The sequence below is a fragment of the Lathamus discolor genome, chromosome 4 (assembly GCF_037157495.1).
Source record: "Lathamus discolor isolate bLatDis1 chromosome 4, bLatDis1.hap1, whole genome shotgun sequence".
Classification (NCBI taxonomy): Eukaryota; Metazoa; Chordata; class Aves; order Psittaciformes; family Psittacidae; genus Lathamus; species Lathamus discolor.
The window spans coordinates 72900199-72919576 of record NC_088887.1 but is presented as its reverse complement, the minus strand read 5'-3'; the positions used below and the strand labels follow the sequence as shown (position 1 = coordinate 72919576).

The 19378-nt window shown below is 36.4% G+C and overlaps 1 protein-coding gene across 7 annotated transcripts in view; it reads right to left on the bottom strand.

Annotated features, from left to right (window-relative positions):
- DOCK9 (dedicator of cytokinesis 9) overlaps positions 1–19378 on the bottom strand; it is a 115974-nt gene that overhangs the window by 52464 nt on the left and 44132 nt on the right. For all 7 annotated transcript variants that reach the window (XM_065678017.1, XM_065678018.1, XM_065678019.1 and 4 more), the window contains exons 6-18: positions 16076–16171; positions 15149–15283; positions 12323–12497; positions 10965–11032; positions 7539–7613; positions 7302–7442; positions 6718–6918; positions 6458–6580; positions 3278–3360; positions 2703–2825; positions 583–662; positions 315–502; positions 133–198 (exon numbers count right to left, since the gene is read on the bottom strand). In XM_065678017.1, coding sequence (XP_065534089.1) covers positions 133–198; positions 315–502; positions 583–662; positions 2703–2825; positions 3278–3360; positions 6458–6580; positions 6718–6918; positions 7302–7442; positions 7539–7613; positions 10965–11032; positions 12323–12497; positions 15149–15283; positions 16076–16171 — 1554 coding nt within the window. The remainder of the gene's footprint in view (positions 1–132; positions 199–314; positions 503–582; positions 663–2702; positions 2826–3277; positions 3361–6457; positions 6581–6717; positions 6919–7301; positions 7443–7538; positions 7614–10964; positions 11033–12322; positions 12498–15148; positions 15284–16075; positions 16172–19378) is intronic.

Genomic DNA, 19378 nt, shown 5'->3' with positions numbered 1-19378 from the left:
TAGAAGTTACTCTTATGCCAAATGCAAAAGGATGACAGAAAGCTGCCATCCCAAACTAGATAAATTAATTCAATACTACTGTGTTAGCTAAATGTTCATTATTTTATCGGTCACAAAAATCAAAAGACTGACCTTTAAAGGCAAAGAATCCTCTTCATCAGAGTCCTTGAACTCAATGCATATTGCAATATTTCTAGCCTAAAGCAGTATTAAAAAACAAAACCCCGAACAGTTAATTGTATGGATCATCACAGAAATACAAACAATCTTAACTAAGCCTGAGAAACAAGAACATACAGTTTTCCTCTACTCACCTTTGCAAAGGACTTTTGACTGTCATATTTCAAGTACTTTGGATAAACATAAAGATGATTGTTGTAGATGGTGAAAGGCTGAGTATGTTTAGGTATACAGGGAACAAATTCCTCTATTTCAAAAGTTATTAGTGTCTTGGTACTGCTTTCAAACTGTTTCATGGGAATGTATGATGAGTTAACATAATCTGAAAATACATAAAAACCCAATAAAAAACTGAAGAGAAAAAGCTGAATGTCTTATTTAACAGTGTTTATTAATACTCACTTGGAAAATCTGGTGACACATTATCAATTGTAACATCCAGATTTCCTAAAATAACAGGAAGTTTGGCCATCTTTTCAGGTCTATAGGAAGGAAAAAAAAAAAATCTCACAGTCAGGCCAAATGCAAAACTATCAGATGCCAGAGTAAAGAGAAATAGGAAACAGAAGCAAAAGTAATATCCTGAAATAGGAATATGAGAGGAAAGGTAGTTTGGGGGTGGATGACTGATCTGGTCTGGCTTTTTGCCTAGATTCACAGCTTTTCTTCTTTAAATTATGAGGAAAAAAAGGGTAAGGCTTGGTTAACAAGTGTGGAAAAGGTTAAGAAAAGCATCATGTTTTTCTTTAAATCAAAATGGAAAACTTTGTTAAAGGTAAGTATGTTAGCACATAATAACTCACTATAATTTGCAGCAAAGAGGGGACATATAAATAAAGCTTTTTAAAATCTCAATGGCCAGTGACAAGTTTGTATGGTAATGGGGTAAACTTAGGAGACGAACAGAAGGGGAGAGAAAGCAGAAAGTTAACAAAATGTGTCTTCTACTCAGTAATTTTTTTTCCTACCTCATCCTTTTTCTAAAGTAATAACTCACCCTGAAAAACATTTACGATTAACTACCCTTCAATGGCACTTCTTAGATGTTATCATGAAGAGAACTCTGAAGTATAATTTGAAGTAGGAGTATTTTCCATGTTAAAACACACATGCAGAACCTTTTATTAGCAAAGATAGTCAGGAGCATTATTTTTTTAAATTATTACAGAGAAAGTGGATGCAGTATTTTCACAAAATGCAATCTCATGCTGTGAAGCAAACAACTTTTTCTGGTTGGAGTTTAGATTCTAATTTCAATAGCTAAGCCTTAGACATTACAATCTATTAATAAAATTTGTGTGACGTACTCTACATGATTCCACAAGCAGGATGCTGAAATAACCAAAAGCATTTCCTTAATTCACAAAGTAAAGTGATGTTGCAAGCTGATTTACTCGACTAGTTTCAGTTTCAATAATACTGTTTATGGCAAGGAGTATCAGTACACAGCAATTTCAGTGCTATGCAAACTCCAATGAAACATTAACCAGCTTGCTAAAATGGAATTAAAATGCCTGCTACAAACCTCATCTCCTATCAGATTTGATAAGCATGAATAAAATAAACTATAGCCCAGGCTTTTTGCTATTAGCAATTATTCATATTAATAAAACTCCAGCTAACTGTACCATAACAGAATTGGAAATATCTTTGCAACGCAGCAGAGATTGCTCTATAATTTTATTACTGTCCTGGGTTCGGCATAGCAGTCATTTTTTCTCCTTCTTAGTAGCTGGTGCAGTTCTGTGTTTTTGACTTTCAGCCTGGGAACAGCGCTGATAACACTGATGTTTTTAGTTACTCCGGCAGCAGGGCAGGATGGACATGGACGTGGCCGTGGACTTGTATCTGACCATCCCGCTGCTCCTCCCCATCCCTCCGGGAGCAGGGGTGGGGGGGAGAAAGTGGGGGAGTGAGCGAGCGGGCTGCGTGGGTTACTGACTGCAGTTAAACCAGGACAATATCCTATTTAATAAGAAAGGGTACTAAAACTATTTGTTAATAGGATCATCTGTCAGTAAGAGATTCTTAAGCCTTGCACAAACTGCTGCAGTCTTTAGGAATACTTTGTAAGAAAGAATGAGCAATGTTATTTAAGCATCCTGAGAAACATGCACTCCCAAGAAAGGTGAACTGGATATTGGCTTGAATCCCTTTCCCTGAGAGCTAGCATTTTCTGACCAAGGTCAGTGAACATGTGATGCTCACACTTGTTTTCCTTTGAGAACTAGAAGAGTGTATTGTGCAAGCATAACACCTAACATAGAGCTACTTCAGGATATGATGCTTATTACATGTTAGACATGCATAATACTTCAGTCCTGCTTATAGCCAAAAAAACACTGCAAAGAAAAGATTTGGAACTTGCATGGAGGTCTTGGTAATATTTATACAACTTCTATATTTGAAGTGAAAAACATACAAATACATCCATCAAAACACCAGATGCTCCAGTTCAAGACCATAACAAAAAAGGTGAGTTGTTAGGGTTCTGTTTTTTAAAGTGGGGAAATTAGACTTACTTCCTGAAATCTGCTAACAATTTCAGCATGTCTTCATTTGAAAGTTTATTACTGTCTTGTCTGAAGAGAGGAGAAAACCTTGCATTTTTGTCCAGGGTTCCTGAGGCATCTTTAAACAGTGTCCTGAAAGTAAAAATCTTGCTTTCAGCTGAGTTTATGAAAGTGTTGAAATTAACTCCAGAAAATTTCTTCACTACAAATTAGAACATACTGCATCATCCTTCATATTAGGCGTTTATTACTCTTGTCATTGTAAGGTGAGTTTTAACATATAAATAGCTTGGTATAACAAATCAAGTGTGAACCATTTCATTCATAGTAAAATAAAAAATAATGACAATAGAAAACAGTTGGCAATATTCAATTGTTTGAATAAGAATACAATGAATGTTTATAACTTTTTTCCCCTACAACCAAGCTGAAGTATAAAGTTGACTGTCAGAAATCTTTGGTTAATTGAAAGTAAAACAAGAAATAATTTAAACAGCACATGAAGTTTTACAAAAAGTGAGAAGCAGAAAATAATGTTAAAGGAAAGTCAGGAAAAAATACAGCTTGGCAAGATCTGTCCTCACCTAGCTGCCCAGGCAAAAGGCATCCTATATTGACCTAATCTCTGGCATGCCTGCTTAGCGTTCTTCAAAACTTTCTGTGCAACCTGCAAGGAACATAAGAAATAGCCACGTTTTAAAAGCTACCTTTTTTGTACCATTAGCACACAAGGAAAACCCTACATGTTGACACTGGTATGAACTGGAAAAATCTTCTTTAGAAGATTAAACCTAAGTATGTGAGCTAAAGAAACGAAAATACCTCTTAACAATTCATGTCAGGTTAAGCAGGACCTGCCGATTTCACAGCATTTCGTGGCTGAAAACACAAACCCATCTAACACTCCTGATGATACATATTTAATTAAGCAAGAAAAAAGTATTATACACAAATCCCACACAAAAGAGCAAAATTCAAAGACGAAATTGTGACTCCAGATAAAAATGCCCCCTTCCCCCTTGCTTCCCTATTCACCACCCACTCCATGTACCAGAACACATTCCTGCAAATAGTAAAATGCTTTGCAATACTTGTATTATATGTACACACAGACGAGTTGTATGAATATCACAGGGACAATTCCATGTATGGACATTGCAACACTGTTTTCACTAAAACTTTAATTTTTTTCTTTTGCTAACTTCCAAGCGAACAAACAATTCCATTACACAGAACCAACGTGTAACAGAGCTAGAAACCCACTAGTGTGATGTTCAACACAAGAGCTGAACCACTTGATCTAAAGCAGAGCCTCCTGACAGAGCAACAGCCTTCTCTTTTCCAGAAATCAGCGTTTCTTATATGCCTACACAAAGCAAAATTATTTGCCAAAGGCAAAAAAGCCCCATGGGATAAACCTGCCTGAATATTATCCCTGCTCTATACTGTTGAGATTATGAAGAGCTGTGTTTATTAGTGTGTTGTTTGAGCCAACTCTCCGTTAGCCTTTCCTGTAAAAAGGGGGAAATGTCACTCAGAAGCATAGAACCTTGGCAAGTAATCATCACTAATTCACCATAACCAATGTTTAAGGGGAGAACAAATGATCTTGTGGCTATAGAATTTGCTGCTTCCATGTTTTTTTTTATTGTTCATAGTTGTAATTCTCTAGGGAACTGGAACTTGCTCATTGTACTGACACACATGGAGGCCTAAAGAGCTGAGCCACTGTGTTGTTTCAATTTAATACATTGTAATCCCCAAGAACAAGAGCAGGAAAAAAAAAAAAAATCACACTAAGTGTTCAACTGTATAAAACTATAAGCAAATGAATACCAGAAATGCACAGTATAAGTTAATATAGCCATGGATGTTCCTGTTGGCTACTCTTATAGCGTAGAATGACAGAAGCCTAACACTCGGAGTCAGATTTGGGAACACTTGGGCTTACTTAACCTTCCCATTTAGCTCAGACCTAAGACCACCAAAATCAGTTACTCAGTTCAGGATTGTTTCAACTGATAATAGTCAGCATATACTTCAAAACCAGACTCCTAAAATACAAAGCTGCTGTTTTCCAACAATAACTGAAAAAAAATCTCAAGTATCCCTGGAAAAGCAAATCAGTAGTCTGATCTATATTAAGATCAAGAGAAAAATACAGTTCTTTTATGTGTATCTTAGCCAGCATTAAGTCAGTAGGAAAGAACACTGCTCCTCTGCAGAGACTGAAAGTTAACCATTCCTTCTTCCCTTTCACTAGCTGAAAACAGGAAGAATGTTAATAGTAGCTGACACTACTTACAAAAATCTTTTCTCCTGCTATCCTGGTCAAACTATTTAAGCACAACTGTAAATCAACAAAATTAAAACTTTCTTCAGCTACAAACAAGGAGCAGCAAGTGACAAAGCTTTTTCTAGATATGTTTCAGAAAACATTCAAATGTTATGTCATCCTGGACTCCAGCAAACTTCGGATGTTTCAGTGGCTTATTTCCAAAAGTGATCTGGAGTTACATCAAATCTGCACTCATTTTAAACGTAAAAATAGAGGCTTAATGATCTCAATGGTTCTGAAGAAAAAAAACCCCACGAGAGTGCAGACAACATCACAGTAAACTGTGGTCACCAAAAAGTGAGACAAAGGAAGTCAGCAACAATGATACAGTAAATAAGACAAATTAACTAAGAAACATACAGTTAATTTCTGACCTATATTGAATGTTTCATTGTTCAGCAATTTTCAACTCAACTTTCACATTAACGTCCAATACTTTGAATTCCAAGACTCTTTTGTCAAATCAGTTTGTTTAAATCCATTACAAAAATTGTAATTGAATCACAATTATAAAAAGCTAGACAAATATTTCCCAATAATATAGAATCACAGAATCATAGAATAGTTAGGGTTGGAAAGGACCTCAAGATCACCTAGTTCCAACCCCCCTGCCATGGGCAGGGACACCTCACACTAAACCATCCCACACAAGACTTTGTCCAACCTGGCCCTGAACACCGCCAGGGATGGAGCACTCACAACCTCCCTGGGCAACCCATTCCAGTGCCTCACCACCCTAACAGGAAAGAATTTCCTCCTTATATCCAATCTAAACTTCCCCTGTTTAAGTTTGAACCCGTTACCCATTTTCTCATCGACCAGCACCCTCAAGTCCTTCTCTGCAGGGCCGCTCTGAATCTCTTCTCTGCCCAATCTGTAGCTGTGACTGGGATTGCTCTCACCCAGGTGTAGGACCTTGCACTTGTCATGGTTGAACTTCATAAGGTTGGCATCAGCCCACCTCACAAGCGTGTCAAGGTCCCTCTGGATGGCATCCCTTCCCTCCAGCATATCAACCAGACCACACAGCTTGGTGTCATCCGCAAACTTGCTGCGGGCGCACTCAATCCCACTGTCCATGTCAGCGATGAAGATGTTAAACAAGATCGGTCCCAACACTGATCCCTGAGGGACACCACTCGTTACTGGTCTCCAGCCAGACACTGAGCCATTGACCACAACTCTTTGTGTGAGGCCATCCAGCCAGTTCTTTATCCACTGAGTTGTCCATCCATCAAATTGATAGACTTTATCTATAATGTTTCAATTGATAAGTTACTAGTAATAATACAATTTACTGAGTCAAATTATCCAGTTATCTGAATTTCCTAAAAAAAGGACTAAGCTTTTGGTTGACATTTACTGATGTGAAATCAACCTGTCCCACCTCAGCACTTTTTACACACCACAGAAGAAGGTAACATACCTTTGAAGAATCTGAACTTTTCATATATGGTTCAGCACAATGTGTAATACTTCCTTGTAATACTTTTTCTATTCTAGCCACAAGGAAAATGTCAGTATGAGGACATGTGACTGAGAATATTCCCTAGAAATAAGAGAGAAAAATAAAAGGAAAACGCACACACATTTTACATCACATAACAGAAAGCCATCCCAAGTACGTAGGAAAACTCTCTACTTGGATCCAAAATCCTGCTGATTTTTTAGGTTACTCGTTCTTACCTGCTTTGGATATTGTAATACAGTTTCATGAATGTCTTGAATTCCGTGTATGCTATCACCACTGCCATTCATCATCTGTTGAGATGCATTGGGTATCATGTGCCTTACTGAGGCGTGGTTCAAATCAACATGGAAATCTGCTGAAATCTTCCGGTTGTTTTTAATATCAAATAATGATAATGTGACAAAGAAAGGTTCTACCTGCACATTAAAAAGAAGAATCAAGTGTCATTGCTGGCATCTGATATTACTGTTAAAAGTATATGAAGGGAAGATGAGTAACATTCGTATGAGTAACAAGTGCATGAAAGGAAGATGAGTACACACGTCCATCACCCTACTGTCAGCAGGTAAAAAGATAGTAAAATAAAAATTCCACCTTCTACAACACAATGTAAAGACTAGCAGCCAAGTTGCTTCTCATTGGATTTAGGGTCTTATTCTTATTATAAAGGAGTAGAAAAAAGCCCACAACGTAAGTTTCTCAATCACAGCAAGGAATTCCTGCCAATAAGAATAGTGCCAACACAATATTAAGGCATTCATTATCATATTAACAAAAAATAATTATGTGAATTATTTACATTTGTTGTTGGTCCTTCTTCATTTTCTGCAACACAGCTTTGCAAATTAAATGATAAGTCATTACACTTCACAAGAAATTTTTTTCCAAACTTTTCTTCAAATGGCTTCACTTCTGGTTCAATACCAGAAAAATCAAGTTTCTTTAAAAAGAGAAAAGAAAAATTTAGGTCAGGGGTTTTTATCTCAAAAGGATCAACATAAAATAAAGTAACATGCTTCTTTGTAAAAACTCTAACCTGTGCATCTGGATCCAAGGCAAAAAGTTTAACTCTGCTTTCACTTTTCAACTTGATTTCTGCTTCTCTGGTACTCTGTTCAAAATTAGAAAAAAACCCCAAACCTTAGTATCACACTATTTTAAAGCAACTTGCAATTTCATTACTTTTTCTGTGATGTTCAAAGCTCTACATGTTTCTGATTCATGCATTCTTCTCTCCCTAACTCAGCTCCTTAATTTAAATTGCTGTATCGGGTCCAAGTAAAATGTGAAAGAAGACTCCTCTCCTCTAAAAGCATTTCCAGGCCTAGAAACACAAAAACTTACATCAGCAACATGTAACCTTCCAAGCTTATGGGAAATACACTCCAGTGTAGCTCATACAGCACTTTGCCTCCTTAAATAGTAACTTTCATAACACTACTTTAAAAGAAGTATGAATGTAGGTTGATGCTCAGAGCTATCCTGAGACCATGAGATTGCTCAGGAAATAACAGGACACCTAAATTAAGGAACACCATCATAGCTCTTTTTCTTCTTTTTTTCTTTTTCTCCTTTTTCTTTTCTTGAACTGTACTGCCAAAGAAGCATTTTTCTGTGGGTAGATGGAAACCCCTGGAACTTCCAAAAGTTAAACCCCTCACACCTAAAAGTTACTTAAGCAGAGTAGAATGTACACTGATCCTGCCTGTGATCTGTGGATACCTACCTATTAATAGTACACCAAAAGTAAAATGGAACAAAATAGAATGTGAAAACTAACGTTATACACACATTACTTTTGAAAGGAAAAAAAAAAAAAATATGATTTAAACAGTATTCTACGATTTTTAAAGTCACAGGACATGACAAATAAGACATAACACATGCACCAAAATTACCCAGGTAGGAGAGTTGCCATTCCCAAAGTAGTAGCTGGCTAAACAGGGATACAAAGTATTACATTACAGACAGCTGTCTATTTCTGGATCAGCTTGTATGCATTAAAAGAAGTTACCAACCCGAAATTCTCATCATTGACCATCGGCTGGTAGTGATCTACTGTCTACATCTGGAGGCTAAAGAAGCTCCCATTATGTCTCAAGAAAAAAAGAAAAAAACCCAAAACAAACCAAAATCAACTCTAAAACCTCAAAATTCCATTTTAGGTTGATAATGTTATTTAAAGAAAAAAAATATATTTTATTTGACTTAAAGGATGTATTACAAATAGAAACTTCTGAGGTGTGATTTTGCGTATAGATGCCTTAATGGATTTAATTTACTTTACTTTGTTATCGTTAACACAGGAGAAAAGACAATGAGTTGCTGTGAAAGACACGACCCAGATACTCGATACCAGTAGAGTATTGACAGACTTCGCTTGTTCAACAGCCAGTATGATTGAGAAATACAAGACTAAATTGTGTAGAAGTTTATAGATGGCAAGAAGGTTGCACGCATGTTTTAGAAAAGGAATAGTCATTGGCAAGAACTGAAGACGAAGATGATTTTGTCAAAGGAACAATACAGAAACTGTTTCAGCTAAAGCGTCTTGAATAGTTTTAGATGGTGGTTTATGAGCTACAGAGACAACAAGAATATGCAGGGGCAGTCGGTCAGAAGTCAAGAACTTAAAATATATGTAGTCATCAACCCTGTCTATAGCACAGCAGTGACTCTAATTCCATTTCCTCATCTGAAAAACAGGCACATTTTCCTACCTCAAGGAATACTTGGACTCATAATGGTTAAGGAGGTACGTAAGCACACTTATCATGACAGTCACATAGTTAAGATAGAGGTCTAGTTTGTTTTTCTCTGAAGATCGAAAAAATACCCAAACAAACAGACCAACAAAACTCCTGCATTCTTGGTACTTAACATATAGATAAGTTACATATACAAGAAACATGAAGCAGGCAGGACAGACAGATAGATATATATGTGTGCACATCTGTGCACTGAAGTGCAAAATACCATCCTATTTAGTTTATGTTATAAACTAACAGTGGCTGATAGAAAAATGGAGGCCTGGAGATGTACTCACAAGGGTTAAACCTTTCCTAGGAAGACTGTTTTTCCCTGTATTGTCAGGTGCTCTACAATCACCCCTGAAGGAATTTCTCTCTCCTCATACGGATATGAGGTCAGCTATTGTGAAAATCTCCTTGTAGAACCAAGAAAAATAATAGAGCAGCTATAAACTCTTCTAAAAGAAGGCTCAATGACTTGCAAGTCTTCCACTGGGGAAAAAAGAACCAAACCCAAACCACAGCTGAAAAGACAGTGCAAGAAAGAACAGAGGATGAAAAAATCCTCATAAAAACCAGCATTTATATAAAGTAATCAAGTGAAGGCACAGTGTACTAATGTAAATGGGCAGATTTTTCCCCTGTACTTCGCAAGGAAAAAAGGCTAGAAAAACACATTAAATTATTTTGAAAGGTAGTATTTAGTAAAAATGAAATAGAATGGGAAAACAAAAAAAAGTTATTTTGAAGGAAACAGAAATTTTAATGGGTTCTAACCATGGAATTAAAAAAGCCAGTGCTTAAAAGAGCTGAGAAAAATAACATGCTAGAAAAATACCCAGCTTGAAAGAGCTGGCCCACAACCTCTTGACCAGAAGGTTATGGAAACAGGAAGCAGCAGTTGTAGTACTAAAACTATATGCAGGTGCTGCAGCCCTAAATAAAAGTCTCCTCTGGAAGTCATGTGGAACCTAAGCATTGCAAAACTTGGCTATAAAGAAAGAAAAATATGCCATACAATAAGAGCATCCAATTTTATATTTGTTTCTGAAATAAATTTTCATAGCCTCGTGGAAGAGCTTTAAGCATCAAACAGCACACTTATAAGGAAAACTTGATTGCATGCACCACAATCCTAATTAATTTCCAAATACTGGAAGTTAGATTATCACATAATAGCTTTTTGTGTACATGTGCTAAATTGATTACAAAGCAGTCACAGAAAGAATTAAGTCAGACAACCAATTTGGGTGCTAAAAGTCTGACAATCTATTCTGACTGGATCTTTTGATATGTGAGCTATCGTAATAAATAGAATCATCTCTATTAAGATGCTATTAAACTCTGCTGGACTTTAACTATGACAGTAAAACCTGACTCTAGTATTAACTACATTTCTATAGAAATACTTTAGCACTTACCTGCATGCAATAAAACAACACAAAAGATGCAAAATACAATAAACTAATAAAATATAAACCATGCTGCTTTTAAACACCATGTCAAGACTTATATAAGCAACTTTAAGACAGTAGCTAGAAAATGAAGGAGCTCAATAACCACATCTATACACAAAAGAGCTTCTAAGCTTTCAAAGCACCACAAACTGACTGGTAGCTAGAAGCCAATACCTTACCTTTATTGAAAGTTCATGTGTCTTAACTTATGTTTAGTACTTCATAAACTGAGTTGGTATTTACAATATATATTACCTTGGCTATTTCAGGATAGTAGTTATCAAAACTACTTGATGAGCTTTCCAGTTTGCTTTGTTCATCATCTGAAATAAAAACACATTAAAAAAAATAAACCCCCCAAACTACTCACAAGACTCTGTAGCAAAAAGTATTTCTGACTTATTTTTTTTTTTAACTCCTACCCCTCAAAAATGACAATGCTTAACATAAATGGGTTGTAGACAACTCCATCATTTAATTCTGATGCAGTGACTTCTTGGAAGATACAACCAGTTACATAAATTGGTAAAGTAGCAGCTATTTGGAATCTTACCTAAAAACCAGCTTTAATATTAATTTTGGTATCTGTCTGGGGAAAGGGGATACTCAGTGCACAAATTTACATTACTCTTTCCACTATGCATTGTAATGTGATTCAAAACAAGTTCCCTCTGTTCCTTAGGTCCCCAGCTTTACCCTCCTGGATTTACTGGACTTACAAAGCAACTATTCAGGCAGCTATAAGCATCTTACGGTTCTAAGGTCAGTTGGGGACTGCTGACTAAAATGTCTTTCACAGAGCTACAGGCTTCTCTTCTTCCAATCTGCTTTTGTTTCAAACATCTTGTTGAATTCCAGCAATCTTAACCTAAGACTGTGATATCTCATTTTAAACTCTAATGATCCCTTTTGGTATACTGTGCTATTTATAAGCAGAAAAACCTTCTATAACATCTTTCAGGTTCTTCTGGATACACTTGGTTTCATACCAGCTGCCCTCCACATCCACTGTCAAGAGGAAAAATGTACAAGAGGAATACTGGACTACCCTTTTGCCACCAAACTATACCAACATCACATTCCTTACAGATAGCTGCTATACCCATTCTTAAAGTGGTCCAACAGAAAAGACTCAACACTCAAACGATCTATTTCAGTACTTCGGGGAAAAATTTGTGGTCAAGGGAGCTAAATCTAAGTTTTAAGCCCCTTACTGCAACCACAATTTCTTATTCTTCTACCTACAGTGACCACAGAAGCGATTATTCCATTTTGAGCAGCATGTTACATGCTTCAAAGCAAGTGCCTTGTAAATTTTCTCTTTTCCTTAAACTGTCTCAGTCCTGATTTTTCATTGTGAGTTCTATTTTTCTAGACTTCTGATCAGTCTCATTCTCTTCTGGACTTAATTCAATGGGAATCAATACAGAGCAGTGTTATTTTGATGCCAAAAGGTCAAAACTCTAATTAGTTCAAACAGACAGGGAAAAGGCCTGTAATTTTTATGACCAAAGAAAACAAAAAAATTTTAGCTGCAATGAAGCCTTTCTTTTCAAATGCATGCACGTGAATGTTGTCACATAACTATTAGCACTGCCAGAAACCCTGCTTACCTTCATGAGACTCTCCATTTCTTTTTTCTTGCATTGCAGCCTCAAAGTTAAGCTGGAGGATTTTGTTCAGCGTGTTCATCCATTCTTCCATTTCAAGTTCACTATCTGCTGCTAAAAGGTAACTACTCTTGTCTTGCATCTTGAGCTCAAACGCAAAACGTCTGACTTTATTGTTCTGTAGGAAAATAAAAGATCTTTATAATATCTTTATATACTGTCTACTCACAAAGAAAGCTACATGTATTGCAGATCTCTTAACAAAAAATATACAGTTTGATATTTCGAACAAGTATATTATAATTACACTTTTTTCTATCTGACATTTCACCTTTTGAAGTTATTTGTACCTCTGCAACAAGTGGAAGTATGAAAGGTAACAGCACGTTCTTCAGTTTCCCGTCCTAATTCTGCTTGTGATCATTTTTAAAAACAAAAATATCTAATTTCCAAATATCCGATCTTCATGTACTCATAGCAAAATGAAGCTAAAACCTACTGATTAAAAAAAGCATTAAACTATTAACATTTGAGTGAGAATCATTTGCTTGTTGGGATTTTCTACCAAAGGTTAATTGTAACCAACTTCAACCCTGAATGCCCTTATACTATTAGTCTTTAAAACATGCATGAAGTTGTGAATAAGTCCTCCTTTGTTCCTCAAACATTACTGTCATCCTTTTTGCACAATTTAAATCAAGGCTTTAAATGCTACCTAGCTTGACTCAAGTGTCTGGGAATGAATTCACAAACCTAAATGAAAAATCTGTATTATCATAATTTTAATTCTTAAAAATGGTAATTCATTAAATAAACACTAAAATAAACAAGACAGACTTGATGGTCAGGGGATTTTTTTGTTTGTTTTAAGTTAAATGCCAAATTACATTTTAGTTTCACTATAGCTCAGAATTTTCAATTAACAGAAAAACTGTTGGCAAAACAGTCAGCTTTCTACCAAAGATGGGTTTCTGTAAGAAGGATACAAACAAATGTATGGACTCCAGATCTAAGCCAGTCTTTCCAACTAAAATCAGTACTGAAGTAAATGAAAACTCTCAAGAATGGTAACCTTTAGCTTTCAACAATATAAAACCTTGGCACAGGTGGTAGATATCACACTTGTCAGTTTTTACAAATCACTGAATTAGAGCAATTGTGCCTCTATGTATGACTCTATGTGTGATATAGAAACTGCATATTATTATACAACTGCACTTCTCTGTGATGCAGAAAAGTCTCAATATGCTTCAGTATTAAAACAAAACAACCCAAAAAAGCCAAACCAGCTGCTCTTCATAGGACTGATGCTCCATCCTCCATCATCCTCATAGCCCTTTGCTGGACTCTCTACAGCATGTCCGTGTCTCCCTCTTCCTGAGGTGCCCAGAACTGGACACAGGACTCCAGTGTGGCCTCAACCAGTGCTGTTCAGCTGTTCAGAGAAGAAGGATCCCCTCCCTCAACCTGCTAACACCACCCCATTATGGAGCCTGGGACATCATTAGCCTTCTTCACAGCAAGCACATCACTGGCTCATGTTCAACTTGGTGTCCACCATGATCTGCAGATCTTTTTGTGCCAACCACTTCCCAGCTGGGTGGCCTGCCCTGTGTACACTGGTGTCTGGGCTTGCTCTCTTCCAGTTCTCTTGCAGTGCCTCTCTTTCATTTGTAACTTCTGAAAATCTCAGTGTTTTCTGATGATGTAAACTAATGTTGTAGTGTCTGCCCACAATGGTCATGTAACAGAGCCACAGGCTGAGAACCAGAAACAAGCCACTACCTAAGTGGGAAACAAAAGGTGCCAGAAGATGGACAGCACATATTACCAGAGAGAGTGGCACAAAAGCAGAGGAAGCTGAGGAACAAAAGGAAAGAGACATCTTAAGTGCAAGACAAAGTCTTGCTGGTTTGTTCTAAAGAGACAAATCAAAGTTGGCCAGAATTGTACACCTAAGGCAAAACAATCCGCGCAAATCTGCATGTAGAACTTGCAATATGACTAAATTTATTACAGTTAAAGACCTTCCATGAAAAGTATCTATTAAATGTGTATCTGAAAATATTGCAATATTTGAAAAAAAATAATCTTCTGAAGGCTGCTGTATCTCTGCATAAATCTTCAAACAATTTAATGCTAAAAAACCCCCCAACTATTACACAAGAAATACATTTTCTTGAACGTACTCGTATTAACAAACCCCTAAAGCCCAGGAGTTTTTCCAGGTATACTATGCCTAACAGAAGAGTTACATGCTGTACTGTAAATACATAACAGAATCACAAGGAAAGAAAATAATCTTTTCTTTGGCACTTGCTACTGACAAGCATTTCACTAAAGCCCTCAACTTTTTAAAATAAAGACAAGCACATAAAAGCAGTGTTATAAAGGTCAAATGAAAGCATCTGGAAGGGTGACTGAATTTGATACAATTCCCACAACAAAAATCCCACACAAGAAGCTATGCAAAACATTTTACAGCTCATATAAGCACAAAATGTAACAGAAACAAACTTTAATTTTATGCTGTCATTAATTGTCCTGATTTAAGATTGGGGATTTGTGTGTGCTCACCTTAATACTTCATTTGATATTTTTGATAAATACTTGAAATCAATCAGTAATTTCTCTCCTTTTCAGAGACTTACAACTCAGCCTCCTGCCCTCTAAAGACTTATTCACTGTTTCTGCAAAATGCAGTGTCTAATGTTCCTCTGCAGAGTAGATACTTATCTACGTCTGACACAAGTTACCTGTCTTTTTAAAAAAATCCTTTTCTATCAAAACCAGAATTAACCAGAGAACAGGTAGAAAAATTATAATTACCTGAACCACCCCCATGCATGAGTCTAGAAATATTGATCCTTTAGGTTCTTTTGATATTTTTTCATCTTTGTAGAAATTGAGGTTATAGGATCCATCACCAAGTTGGATTAAGTGGAAAAATCTTCTTTTAAATGACTTGTGAAAAGAAAGGAGGAAAGAAAAACAATTACAACACTGGCATTAATCAGCTTTACATTACAAAACCCTTAAGTGCTATTTACACAATAGGTTTTAGAAAAAAAGCTTTTTTTTTTTTTTTACACATAGTTTATTCAGTATCCTCAGAAAATAAACCAGAAATCATTAATTATAACAAATTAAAAAACTAAATTAAAAACCTGCAGCAACATTGTACTGACCGAATTTTTGACACACTGAAAACTAACCCTACAATATTAGATATTTGTTGAGACAACCATAAAAATAACTTGTTTGTTTCTAAGTAAAGAAACACTATAAATAAAACCTCATATTACATAGTCCCTTTTCATAGAATCATAGAAAAGTTAGGGTTGGAAAGGACCTTAAGATCACCTAGTTCCAACCCCCCTGCCATGGGCAGGGACAAACTCACACTAAACCATGCCACCCGAGGCTCTGTCCAATCTGGCGTTGAACACCGCCAGGGATGGAGCATTCACAACCTCCCTGGGCAAGTTATTTCGACTAATAACAAAACAGGGTCCAGGTTAAAAAAATTCTTTAAAACACTGGATTTCTCCCATCAGATGCACTTTTTTTTTTTTTATTTAAGTAGAAGAAAACAAAGATCTCACAAATATAAATTACATACAAGCTTCCCTCTCTCATCCCCCACTATTATTTTTCGTAGCAGTAATCCATATAAAATTCACTTCTCAAAGGCACAGTGGCATGGTAAACATTAATGTTCAGTTTTTATCACACGTAAGACATGCTTAAGCTTACTCTCATTGTCACACTGATTGCACTATTCATGTTGCCTTTGTACAGCCATCCTTGTTTTGTTATTCCACCCTTCTGAGACCCAAGAGACGCTGCATCCTGCAGATAAAAAAAAAGGGAGATGGGGGAAGGTAGAAGAGTAGTTCTGCATCACAGTGTGAAACTGCTGTATTTATCAAAATTTTCAGAAGTCATTTTTAAAAGACGGATTAGCTATGCTCATAATGTAGTGACAATAATGTACTATTATCCCTGCTGAAACTCTATAGCTTTGCAATTCTGATTATTTTATTTTAAAATCAGGGATGAGACTGACTTCATCTAACCTTTAATAGGTATCCCGGCCACTTATATAGGCTTTCTCTACGGCTAGCAGAATGATTCACTTTCTAGACAGCTGAATACTAGTCAAGATAAATCCCACTGAAACAGCAGAAAGTGGGAAAACTCAAAAACACTTATTACATTTACTTTTTAAGTTTTTCATATATTCTAATCTTCCAGTACAAGACTTTTGACCAATTTCTATTACCAAAAAGAACAATGTAAACTCATGCTTATCCAAAACTTCAATCGAGATTTCTCAAACCATTTTGCTTTATATGCACTATTTCAGCAACATTGCTTAGGAAGTTACACAGAACTAAGTCTTGAATTCTTCAATTGGAGCTGCCATTTTATAGATCTGAATCAAAGCTTTCTATAGACAGCAAGAGCAAACTTGGCAGTAATGGCAAGTTCACAAACAACAGATCCAATGCATGCATCACGCATCACACCCACTGGCACTGCCGGCATACCACTTCCAAATGCCAGCTGGTGGAACTCAGTACCTGTATCAATACCCATAGGATGTTAACAACTACCAAAAAGCAGTACTCTACTATCAAAACCAAACAAAATGTCAGATTTATAAGTGCCACAGAATAAGTATTAAGTCCTCAGTTCAAGTAATCTTTTAGAATAGTACCAAAATGCCTTTACCATTGTTTTCAGTCGATGTAACCCATTTTGACACAAAAAAACACCCTTAATGAATTAAACATGTGGGAAGATTTTCAACCATCTAAAGCAGAAATATTCCTGATGAATTATTATCCAAACATTCAAAATTAGCTGAGTATCCAGTCGAAGACAAAACCAAAAAACTTCCTCATGTGCCTCAACTACTTTTTAGAACTCCTCAGCTATTAAGAGAACATATAACAAAAAAATGATTACATGGTGGGGGGCAGAGTCATTAGTTCAACAACTGAACATTAAAACCAAATTTTGCAGTTTTATGAATTAGTTTCTGGAACTAATCCAAGGAACATTCTGTAAAAAGTTACTAGTTAGTTTATTTACAGCCTATTTAGTCTGCCTAGCTTGCATACTCATATGCACATGTGAACTTCCAAAACCTGCAAACAGAAGGCCAAAGCTGCAACAATCTGTTCCCTACAAAATTCTAGCCAGCTTGACACTGTGGAAGTTAAGCCCAGTAAGGATGACATGGTCACCAGCTATCAGAGAATCTGACATAATGCCCCAGAAGCACAAGAGCAGAAGTAGTAAATTTTCACATGCCCCAGTGAGTCTCACTGCCCAAACAATACAGTCTACTTGCTGTAGATATGATATTTTCAAGTCATTAGCCCCCACCCCTTTTCTATATAGCTAGACAACATTTTTCCTTATACAGTATACACAGACAGCAACTTAACACACTGGATTTCCAACTATGATTCTCCAACTCTGCTGGTGGGATTTATCCCCAAGGAAAGGATGGCTTAAAACCACCTTTACGCGTGGAAGACGATGAGTAGATGACGAGTTATTATCAAAACTTGGCACGAAACAACCAATGCTTTTCTGTAGTTTCACAAACCATACATAGGATCACCTGACAAGAATTCCTTCATTACCTGTGTTAACAAAAATCAAGATTTAGCTCTATTAAGGCTATTTTTCCCAACCCCACATCTTGGAGGTGCACTGTTTCCCAACTATGCTGAGCTGCATGCTGTTTTCTAGCAATAAACCTGATTGCCATTTGAGTGTCTCTAGTTACATCGTTTCTTTCTCTCAGGCAGAATTCCTGCCTACAGAGCCAAAAAACTACTGAACATTTCCAGCTGACCATCTGTTAATACAAAGGAACCCAGAACCCAGTTGTTAACACACAAATTTTACATTGAAAACATATTTCCTGTTTCCAACTGCTAAGTTAATTTCCTCACTTTTATTTTTACTGCTGCACACTGTGCTTCACTTTTTTAATGATCTTTCCCACAAACTCAGCTCCAAAATTTACTTCAACAGCGACTGTTTCAACAAAAACAATTCCATATCTTGATCCCATACACCAGGCTGAGTTAAAAATTCCATTTACAAACATCAACCTGACGGCCTGATAGCCCCAGTTAGGTTTGGAAAGGCAATTCTCTCCTTTTTAACAATGCAAGATTAAACTAATCTTTATCTGGTTTTCCTTCAATTTTTAATCACTTGTAGCTTTTTGTTTTCTATCATTCTCTTAAGAAACCAGCTTTCTTACAAAAAACAAAAAAAAACAAAAAAAAACCCCAAAGAAACAAAAAAAAAAAAAAACCCACCACAAGCAAAAGCTAAACAAAATGAAGGCCAAACAACTTTTAGTGTAAGATTTGCATGTATGCTTTTTGGCATACAAAAATGTTGATGTTTGAAAGAAAGACCTCTTGCATTAATCCTTCCCTTGAGGAAAGGATCTATGTGGTATGTATGTTTCCTATTCCCAATAAGCTCCCTTTTTTTCCTAACATGCTTTTCTCTTGTATTTATATTTTAAGTTCCTCAAAGAGCAGCAAACCCCTTCTCCAGTGACTGTACTGGAGATATCTGAAAGATATCCCAGTCCTGCCTGCTCTAACAGGAAACTGGGTAGAAGGAAACAGGAAGTCCTCTCCACTTATACTTCCTAGGAAAACACACAGCAGCTGGTAACAGGCAAGCTACAGTTTTTCAGTGTTCAACTAACTCTATCCGTAAGCCTTTTTCCTAGACCAATCTTAGTCTATCATATCACCTTCTTTTCTGATGTTTAACTGTTTTCTAAAACACTGTTGTCACACTAAGTAATGACAAGTCTTTTTAATTTCAGTATAATAGAAATCATAATTATTCCCATCTTACAAATAGGAAGATTTGGATACAGATGCATGAAATTATTTGTCCAAATATCACAGTGCAGTTTAATAACAGTGCTGAAGAAAGAGCATCCTAAGAGTATCTGTTCAGAAATCTGCCTACTCAGATGCACTCCCTAAATTACTTTTTCACATT